Source organism: Panthera tigris, chromosome D2, assembly GCF_018350195.1.
Source record: "Panthera tigris isolate Pti1 chromosome D2, P.tigris_Pti1_mat1.1, whole genome shotgun sequence".
Lineage (NCBI taxonomy): Eukaryota > Metazoa > Chordata > Mammalia > Carnivora > Felidae > Panthera > Panthera tigris.
In genome coordinates this window covers 20,652,670-20,664,010 of record NC_056670.1, presented here as the reverse complement: position 1 = coordinate 20,664,010, position 11,341 = coordinate 20,652,670, and the positions used below count along the sequence as shown (strand labels likewise).

Genomic DNA, 11,341 nt, shown 5'->3' with positions numbered 1-11,341 from the left:
TGCATGTAGTCAAGCCAGTACGCTGGAATTAAGTACTTTTTCAATTATAAGGAAAAGACTATTATTATTAAAATCTGAAATTTAGATATCGGTTTTAAGAGCACTGATAAAAAAATAAAACGTTGAACTTCTAATATGTAAATAAATTAGCCATATTTAAGTCTAGCGTCTTCAGTTCCCCATGTACGCCTTAAAAAATAAGGTTGTACATGTAATATATACACTGGATGTTACATATATGTATGCATATATACATACACATTTACTGTAAAACGACTTTGATGACAGGTGTTGTGTCTGTCTTGTTCACAGCTATGGAATAGTGACTGGTAGTATCATTTGTTCATTCATTTATTTGTTCACTGAATAATTATACCAGTTAATCTGTTTTGCAGTTTTTCCCTGATATACTCAGGAGTCTTTTTCTCAAAATTCTTAGTTAAACATTATGTTAATAGATAATATATTTAATAAAAAACTGTTGATTCCTCAGTGAATTTGAAGAACATTGGTTAATGGGGCACCTGGGTGGCTCAGTTGGTTGAACGTCCAACTTCAGCTCAGGTCATGATCTCATTGTTCATGAGTTCAAGCCTCACGTTGGGCTCCGTGCTGACAGTGCAGAGCCTGCTTGGGATTCTCTTGCTCTTTCTCTCTCTCTGTCCCTCCCCTACTTGCTCTCTCTCGCTCTGTCTCTCTCTCGCTCTCTCAAAATAAAAACTTTAAAAAAACTTAAAAAAAAGAAAAACATTGGTTAAAAAATGATGAAATACTTTTTTTTTTTTTTTTTGCAAACTGGTGGAGTCACTCGAAAACAGTATGGAGCTTCCTCAAAAAGTTAAAAATAGAACTACCCTATGATCCAGCAATTGCACTACTAGGTATTTACCTACAGAACACACAAATACTAATTCAAAGGGATATATTCACCCCAATGTTTATAGCACCATTACCTACAATAGCCAAATTATGGACATACCACAAGTGCCCATCAACTGACAAATGAATAAAGAAGATGTGGTAATAGATATACAATGCAATATTATTCAGCCATAAAAAAGAATGAAATCTTGACATTTGCAATGATGTGGATAGAGGTAGAGAGTATTATGCTAAGTGAAATAAGTGAATCAGATTTATTATACCATACGGTTTCACTCATATGTGGAATTTAAGAAACAAAACAAATGAGTAAAGAGAAAAAAAGACAAAGGCTAATCAAGAAACATGCTCTTAACTATAGAGAACGAACTGATGGTTACCACAGGGCAGGTTGGGAGGATGGGTTAAATAGGTGATGTGGATTAAGGACTGCACTTGTGATGAACACTGGGTGATGTGTGGAAGTGTTGAATCACTATATCGTACACCTGAAATTAATATAACACCATATGTTAACTAACTGGAATTTAAATAAAAACTTAAAAAAAACCCACAGGATAAAAAGTAATGAAAAAAAAAAAAAGAAATACTTTTTTTGCTGCCTAACGTGCATTGTGAATTTATAATACACAGTTGACCCTTGAACAATGTGTGGGTTAGGAGCACTGACCTCCACACAGCTGATAATCCACATACAACTTTTGACTTTCCAAAACTTTACTAATAGCCTACTGTTGATTGGAGGCCTTACTGATAAAATAGTCAATTAACATGTATTTTGTATGTTATATGTATTACATACTACATTTCTATAACAAAGCAAGCTAGAAAAAGAGTATGTTATTAAGAAAATCATAAGGAAGAGAAAATACATTTACAATACCGTATTGTATTTATTTAAAAAAAACCTGTACAGGGCACCTGGGTGGCTCAGTTGGTTGAGTGTCCGATGTCAGCTCAGGTCATGATCTCTCAGTTTGTGGGTTCGAGCCCCACATCGGGCTCTGTGCTGACAGCTCAGAGCCTGGAGCCTGCTTCAGATTCTGTATCTCCCTCTCTCTCTGCCCCTCCCCCGCTCATGCTTGCTCGCTCTCTCTCTCTCTCTCTCAAAAATGAATAAACTTTAAAAATTTTTTTAAAAATCTGTACATAAGTGGACCCACACAGTTCAAACCCTTGTTGCTCAAGGGTCAGCTTGTACACCTTTTCAAAAACTTAATTTTGACGATGTAGCTCTCTTTTCCTTTTCTTGGATCATCTGGGAAACTGGAATTCCACTGAGGTCGCTTTGGGAAACACAGGTCTAGAAGTTACCTTTTTCCAGAATGCCAGCATTAGTTTTCTGCTTCTCTTTTTGAACTCATCTTAAACTGCTGTCTTGTCACACAGGGTCTTCAGAATAACCAGATGGTATATGATTATTCATCAGTATTGCTCTATTCCAAGTTGGATAATACAGAATATTAAAACAAAACAAAGCCCCAGGTATTATAAAAATAACTTCTACACCTGACTTAAGGTAAAAACTAGTAAGTTAGAAGAACTGATTCAGAAGTAAAAAATGAGTGATTGATTTTCTTATATAGTCCACATAAGAGGATTTTATTTTTCCTGGGACATTTTTGTTTTTTTAACCATAATCAACTATATCAACAAATTGTTTTCATTGTGTAAGTGTACCACCTAAAATATAATTTTGGTACATTTTATTCATGACCTGATGAGATTTCTGATTTCTTTTCTGTGGACATTATTGAATACTTGAACTTATTTTACACAATTGTTATTTTATGTTATTTGCAAAAGGCTCACATTATTTCATATTGTCCAAGTCCTGTTTCAAAGTTGAAAAGCATAGCGTTTTCTCATTTCAAATGTATCACTGGGAATGCTAAAATGAGAAAAGTATGATCTTTCTCTGCATTAGAACGTTAAGAATCAGCACCATAGACAATGAGTAAAAGGGGTTTCTGAACACTGGCAACCTTTAAATCTTTAGGGCCAAGAATGTGGAATATAGAATTGCCTTTATTGGTCTCAATAGAATGGAAAGAATAGATCTCAGTTTGTGGCAACTAAATAATGAGTATACATGTATATGTATATGTATATGTATATGTATATGTATATGTATATGTATATGTGTGTGTATATATATATAATAGTTCATGTCTAACACTCCTGAACATAGCTCATATGAGGCAGTAGGTGATTAAGGAACATATATATATTGTTTGAGATGAATATTTATAAACTTCTTATAGTCTGTAGAGTTCAGGTCTAAGACCATATTGGGTTTTTATTCAGCTACTTTTTCAAATATTTGAAGTGAGGAAAAGAAAATTGCAAAGGACCTTAATGAAACCTATTTTTCTTGGAAAACTGAATTTTGATTTTTCAAAGTATAATAAAAGTTAAAAACATGACACTTATACAAGTATAGGCACACATCAGAAATCTATTAATTTATTAATAAAGGAACCTGTAAGAGTGTGGTGCCTTTGAAACCAAGAGTATTTGAATATTTACAGGCATGTAGAAGAATATTCTATATGATTGTTAGGTGAGATACAAAAGTGGTTAAAGTTGCACAATGCAATAATACCATAAACATTTAGGTTATCTTTTCCTCTGGACAGATTGGACAAAATGCACAACTTAACAGGAAACTCCAGCATCTGAAATCTAACCAATAGTGAGCAGCAACGTCACACACAAGTACATTTTCCTAGAGAATTAAGTAGTCCTTGGGTGGACCTGTAAAACAAAGTCTCAGTGTGATACTGAAAGGTAAATGCTCTTCCCCCTTATTACCAAATTTTGGGTAATTTTTCTAATTAACCAAAAGTAAAAATTTGAGATGGTTGTTGTGTTATAAATTAACTCATCGCCTGATATCGTTTGAACATACCATAAATACTGTATTTAAAACATACCATCTCAGCTGCTTCTGCGAGTGGAGAGGTTAAAGGGGGGGGGGTGGCTGGGGAATTTACTTAATTCAAAAATCAAAATAAGAATCTTTCACGGATGACTGTTCATTTCATATCAAGGTCAAGTTGGCAGGAGAAAAGAACAATGGAAAGAGGGCAGGACAAATATTCCCAGGGGAATGAAGCAAATGGAGGCCTGACAGCCTTCCCTTCCCCCAACAGGGCTGCCTTTATTTAAAAATGGATGGCATTTGTGGATTCCATCTCTCGCGCTTTGTAAGGGTGCTTGGGAGTGGCACTCAGACCGGCTACTCTGGGCACAGCACACCCCACCCCTTGCACGGCCCTCCAGTCCCCAGTACGGCCTGGAATAAATTCTCCACTGGCCCTGCGTGGGTTCATTCATAGCCCTGTCCTCAAGAAGCTGGGCGCTTCCTCTCTGAGACTGAAATGACAGTGCAGACCAAGCGGGTGTGATGCAGTGAGCCCTCCTTCAAATGCAGGGCAATAAAAAGCAACACACACACACACACACACACACACACACACACAGCAAAAACAACAGCTATGTCCTCTTCTCCATCGTCGTTCCCTCCTGACGGATGAATTTCTGCGAGCCTCCATCCCTAGAGGGGGTAGCTCTGTAAAATTGGCAGGAGACGTCTGGAAGAAAGCAAGTCCCCCAGCGATTTCAGCACCTAGGCAGAAACGGCTGGGCTTTCCCACTGCCAGCCCCGGGGTGGCTGGCACCAAGAGGCCTGGACTAAACGAGTTGCGGGGCCGGCGAGGTTGAGGTCCGGTAACTCTCCAGGCACTCTTTGCGCGGATCCTGGGGGGCCCGGGGCCCAGGGCCAGCTCCGCCACTGCGCCCCGCCCAGCTCTGTCCCCGCAGCCTCGCGGGCTGCTGGGCTTTGTGGTTCGCCCGTGCGGCTGGGCCCCAGCTGGGGGTGTCGTTACGAGCATGTGCAGACAGCAGCCCAAGGTAGAGCAAGCGTGCCGGGCGAGCCCTGAGACTTGCCTTGCAATGCCATGTTTGTGTGTGTGCTCTAACTCCCGGAGAGCAATCAGGGAGACGGCTCCCCCGCCGGACTTGGCTGATGTTTTCTTGTTTCTGTTTCAGCCTTCAGGATAATTCCTTCAGCAGCACCGCTGTAACAGAGTAAGTGATTCTTGCTGTTAAAATAACACTTGCATGCCTTTCTCTGGAAGCAACTATCGTGAAGGTATCTTCCACCGTCCCCCGCCGCTTTTCGTATTAGATGCATTGTCTCTTGTAATCTGGGCTCTGAAGACCGGGAGAGGTGCTGACTGATGATGGGGCCCAGAAATCTTTACAGGTTGAAATCAGCCTTTTAGCAGCTATGGGGGGAGAGATCATAACAAGCTAATTGCTTGCAGGAGCTCAGTGCTCTAAGATATGTATTCTTGGAGCTCAAATTAAAAAAAAAAAATGTATTTGACATGTCAGAAAGGAAGCTTTGTTTTATTTTGCCAACATTGGTGTCAGTTTTCACGGAGCATGCTGTATACATTTACAACAAATGGAAGATAGATGTGAAATGACTTGAGTTGAATTCTAGCATGTGGTAAACAGGTTAAACTTGTTCTTACCCTCTCTTGTCTACAGATTTTTAAGACACAGTGAACTTTTCTTCGTGCCCTTTGTCGTTTTTGTCTTCTGACCTCAAAGATGTGGCTATAGGAGGAATAAACCATCTTGTCCTATGGCTAAAGCTGCTGATCGGGGCAACTAACATAATTTAAACATGGAATGAAGGAGTATAGTATTTTACTCAAGGCCAGCAGTCATAGTATTTTTTATTAGATATAGTTCATGGTTTTAATTCTTGTCATCCCTTCCTAATGGGATGTTTTCCTAATATTATACTATACATATATGTTACAAATTAGTAGGTAGTATGTTATACTAATATATGTAATTTGCATAAAATTTACATATATACATGTATATGAAGTATCTGCACTGCATTTAGCAGTCTTTCTAGGCTAACTCATGATGTTTACTTCTGGGACCTTTTGGTAAAGTCACTCAGCAGCTGTTCAGGAAAAAGGGATGTATACATACATCCCTTTTTTAAACATACTCACCTATGTTTAAAAAATGCTGCAGGTTTGATATAGAAAAGCCCAGTAACTCAGGAACTGTTTGCTAAAATTTCCTAAAAGGCAAATAAATGTGGGAATAGATACATGAGTGTCAAGTTTTACCACAGTCATAATGACTTGGTGATGGAAGGGTAAGATTCTACAGGACTTCCTAGGTCCCATGGTTTCCCACATCTTTTGTTTCTGCGTTTGGATATGCTGCTCTCTTATTGTCAAGCTTTGGGCTCACTTAACTGGAGTTACTTAAAAAAACAACAATCCAGGATTGACTTTACAAGATGCCATATAAAATACTCACTGGGGCCAGCATCTGTTAATGAGATTGCTGCAACTTTGGTTTTCTAAAAGCCGGAGAGAGGAGGAGGGAACGTGTGCTGAGGTATGCACGCCAAAGATAGGCCGTGACTTCCTGGTTCAGGTTCACAGGTGGTGCTCTCCTCCCTTTGCTGTGCTTATAGGCACCAAGTGCTTTCTGTGCCTGATTCTTGGGAGCCCTGTGTGGCTGAATCCCCAGAGTCAGCCTCAGACATAGGGGCTTCAAAATGAGATACTCAGTTCCAGATTTCACATGGACATTTTTTTAAAAAAGGTTTTACACTTAACTGTGGGAAAAGTCTGGTACTTTTTCTTTGGATACTCCTCAAGGAGTTCTGATTGCATAAGATCCTGTTGTTGTTTTCAGAGAGGTGACAGTGATTTATTTTATAAGGCCCTGAGTGACAATTGGAATGCCATCTGGCTAATCTAAAAATGAAAGGAGTATATTTAAAAATACCAAAAGCTTCATAGGTGTCACACAGCACAAAGTAGGGTCACTGAAAACTAGTTATTGTCTAGTGTAACATTTTCTCCTCTCATCAGGAATACAAAACATTTTCCTTGGTTTTTTGGCATTACCCCAAAGCCAACAGGACCAGGATCGCTATCCTGAGAATTAGATGTAGCAGGTGCTCAGTAAATATTTGGGAGTGGTCTTAACATACACAGAGGAGGCACTTGCCTCCTTGTCTGTTCTGGATACATACAAACTTCCTTCCCTCCTGCCCCTATCCCTCCTACTTCCTCCTACCCACACTCACATTTTTTTTTGTATCTAAAATTGCACCCAGAGATGATTTCTTTTGCATGAAGGCCTCTGGTGGTGACCCTTATTAAAATGGAAATTAAAAAGTCTGTGCCCCTGGGAGGTAGATTCAAGTTGTCATTAACACTTTAATATAATTTATGTTATCAGGTAGTCTAGCCTGGTAGGGGTGAGCTTGGCCTCCTGGGGGGTCTCTTAAGAGTCAAAGGGAAGGGAAATTGGGAGGGACTTAAGGACAGATTTTATTCTCTTCTCGGTTTTTTCCCAGGCCTGGCACTGTTTGTGCAGTTCTGAACCAATTCAGTTTCTTTTTATACCCAAATTCTTCCAAGATCAGAATGGCCTTGGACTTCCCTTCTGTATCTGCAGGGTCCTTTTATCTATTTTTCCATGGTCATTTCCTATGTTGCTCTGGCTACGTTGCTATATGAAATGAAGCCTGGCCAGCAAATGCATTCTGCAATGAATTAGTTATCATCTGAAGTAGTGGTTCTCAAAACTGATCATCAGTATGAACTGGGGAAGGACATTGAAACATGTACAAGAGGGGCGCCTGGGTGGCTCAGCCGGTTAAGCAGCCGACTTCAGCTCAGGTCATGATCTCGTGGTCCATGAGTTCGAGCCCCGTGTCGGGCTCTGTGCTGACAGCTCAGAGCCTGGAGCCTGTTTCAATTCTGTGTCTCCCTCTCTCTGACCCTCCCCCATTCATGCTCTGTCTCTTTCTGTCTCAAAAATAAATAAACGTTAAAAAAAATTTTTTAAAAAGAAACATGTACAAGATTCAGTTTCCCAGACTTTATCCCAAAATGGGAACCTACGATTGGCGATTATATTGGAGTCAGCCCAGTGATGGGCTTTGTAAACTTTTAAGTCAGTGTTAGTTATGTTTGTGTGTGTTTGAGAAGGCAGTCTGGTTTGAAAATTCACATTCCTGGGCCTCACCCTCAGGGAGCTAGCCTATCTAGTGACACTGAGGTGCTAGTAGGGCCCAAGCCTGCCCTTTTAATCAGGATCCCAAAGAATGCTAATGCAAATGGTTCTGGAGACACACTGAGAAATCCCATAGGATTTCAGGCTGCACCTCTGCACCTTTGATCTCAGGGAACACAGGACTACTGCGTGAATGGGAGTCTCCTTCTTGGCACAACCACATTTTATCTAATAACCAATGTGAGGCCTCTCTTCTCATTTACCCCAAGTCAATAAAAAGAACCTCTCATGGGCACTTCTTTCCCCACCATTATTCTAAGAAACAAGTCATTCTCCTTCTTTTGCGAGCCTCTGGAATATAAACTAAAGAGACTATTTGGAAGGCTCAGTATGGTGGAGCAGAAATACCACAGGGACCATTGCCTTCCACGTTGGACTTGGGCAATTCCTTCACCTCTTGTGTGAAGGTGGCCCTTACCTGATTGCATTGGCAGGCTTAACCGAGATGCTATGAAAAAGAAGGTAAGCGGTGAAGGTTAAGTCCCACATAAGATTTTCTTGTTTGTGATTGATAGAGGGAATAAAACTCCGAGAGGGAAAAAGGTAACAACCCTGAGCATTTCACAAAGAAGTGATTGCAAGGACAAATTATCCATATATTGTCTGGGTAACAACAAATCAAGAACTCGGGGACTTAGACCCTAGTTGATGAGACTTCAAAGGAAGTCATTTAATAGAGGTGCTGTTCACATTTTTTTTAACTACAAACAGTAGTAAGAAAAACATTTTATTTTATTTTATTTTAAAGAGAAAGACAGAGACAGAGAGAGAGAATGAGCAGTGGAGGGGCAGAGAGAGAGAGAGAGAGAGAGAGAATCTTATGATTCTCATAAGAGAGATCTCATGACCTTGAGATCATGACCTTAGCCAAAATCAAGAATCTGGATGCTCAACTGACTGAGCCATCCAGGCGCCCCAAGAAAAACATTTTATAACGCAATCCAGCACACACATATATACATGACTTATTTAAATAAGTTCTGTGAAATAACACTTAAACCTTATGATACTGCTATGTTGTATTCTATTTCTCTAACAACAATAACAGCATGCTGGTAGCTGCTATCCAATTTCAAGACCTACTAATAGGTCACAGTTTACGTTTTGAAAAGCATTGCATGTAGAAGATGCCAAGTTTTGAATATTTAAGGAGATCATTAAAGAGACTGGTCTTTAAATTCCTGTAGTGGGGCTATAATATAGTAAGAAAATGCCATGCCCAAGACCATTGGGGTACTTAGTCTGAGCTGGTTTTCTTATAGGAATGGGGATATCTGGATATGGGTTCCACTGTGGAATCCAGTTTTACAGTTGGTTCAACATTGTACAGGGGGCTCCTGCTCAAGGAATCATCAGAAGAATCACAAAGGAGATGTTAATTCAATACAACTTAATGGTCTTCATCAAAGCAAATGTAAAATCCAACTGGACTAAAAAGCTTGTATATGTGTTCGTGTAAGCCAGTACACAGATCTATTTCATTGCTGTATCTGTGACCTAGGAATTGTGTTTCCTTGAGGGGCTACTGAAATCATTCAATAGGCCTTAAAATTGGATCAGCTAATCAGGATCTGACCTCATACTTAAAAAAGCATGTGCAACTTTGTATGTTCTGGTGCTGAGTTTCCATTTTTACCTAATTGTACTTTGAAAAGTTAATAAATCAAGTGAGGGGGAGAAAAATATGTTCTTGCCAAATTCCCAAACAATAGGTATTGTTGAGCTCTAGGGTTGAAACTCCGATTGAACCTTAGTTCTTTGGAAGCAAAAATTCTAGGTTTCTGTTTGTCACTGGTTTTTCTACTTTGCAATATTACTTTCATTGGGAAACATTTTTCATTCAAATTACAAAGCTTAGATGATCTATTAAAGTGAATGTCTCTGATGGAGGAGAATAAGGCAATACTTATGAATTCAATTGTTGTTTACATGAGATGGATAGAGTGGCTTACTGACAGTCAAAAACATGAGAAAGCAAGAAAATTTAATTATTTTGTTAAGAAGAGCACTGTATTAAGTCGACCGATTTTTCTTTTTAACTGCCAATAGGAATAAAATATTTCAACAGGCAGAGAGAGTTAGAATCTATGTAGACTTTGTTTTAATTCATTTAAAAAAAACCCCATAATTTAAAAGGGATTGTGAGGGAAGAGGACTGGAGCTTTCATCAATTTGTTCTGTGGACAAGTTATATACCATTGCAAGCAAGGAATATTTAAAAATTATAAATGATTTCATAAAGTATGAATATTATTATTATATTATGGTGATATTACATATGTATGTATTTATTTTTGTCTACTCATTACATTGTGAATCTCTCAGGGCAGGGTGGAGGACTTTTTCAACTTTGTGTCCTTTAGAAGTAGTGCTACTAAAAGTATGGGCCCCAAAATTGTTTGTAACTTGCCTGAGACAAGGAAAGTACAGAAATAGGGAGTAAGAATTTAATAAATTTTATGGGAATTTGGCATCCCTGTGGCATTTTTACCAAACTACCATAGTGGATTGGAAATAGAAAACAAACTGGTCAGTCCTAAATCCCAAAGAGTTTGAGAAGCACACCTCCAATGCCTAATAAGTACCTGAAAGATAGCAAATGTTCCATAAATGCTTGTTAAATTATTTCCAGTCTTGCTGAGGAGCCAGAGCTAATGATTGTATTCAAACATTTATTGGATGCCTACTTTGGGGTACCACTGTGGGCACTGTGGCGGTTTATCTAGAAAAAAATATCATTTCTTCTCAAGGAATTAATAACTAATTAAAAGAGCTCAGAGGTATGAAGGAATTACAGAGCAGTGTGAGGCAAGATACAGTTGGTTACCCAAACCTTAGAATGAAGAGTAAACATTTATGTATCAAGGTTAAAGTAGGAATGTGGCCTGTGGGTGAACTTGGTTCATGGAGCTCATAAGACTTCATTTGGGCAAGTGAAGGATAAGTAGGAGTTGGAGATGGAAAAGCATTCCAGGCTGGAGCAGGATAGGAAGGGGTGAGAACAGGAACAAAGGCTCCCTCCTACACTAGAGTGAGAGAGTGGTCTTGCTCTAGATTCCCTCAGGCAGTGTTGAACACAGAAGACTTTTCATTTAGAGGAGCCACGAATTTTTCACCAGGTTATTCCAGAAGTTTTGTGATAAGGAAGGGGACTGAGAAAGTCTGGAGGCCAATGAAGGAAGCCAAATGGAAGCTGATGTGGTTTATGATTGCCTGAGGCAGAGGAAATTTCAAGAGGCAGACAGTGCATTCGAGCCAAGAATAATCCACCAATCTTGGTGTTAGATGTCCCTCAAGTGCTTTGAACACTTCAGTCCTTGCCAAA

General features: G+C 39.3%; 1 protein-coding gene across 3 annotated transcripts in view; it reads left to right on the top strand.

The window, feature by feature from the left end:
• The first annotated feature begins 4,717 nt into the window (after positions 1 to 4,717).
• The window catches only part of FAM13C (family with sequence similarity 13 member C), a 171,481-nt gene continuing 164,857 nt past the window's right edge, over positions 4,718 to 11,341 (top strand). For 2 of the 3 annotated variants that reach the window (XM_007095804.3, XM_007095803.3), the window contains exon 1: positions 4,807 to 4,974. In XM_007095804.3, the coding sequence (XP_007095866.1) occupies positions 4,913 to 4,974 (62 nt within the window). In that variant the 5' untranslated portion in view covers positions 4,807 to 4,912. The other variant, XM_007095805.3, reaches the window with a different exon arrangement.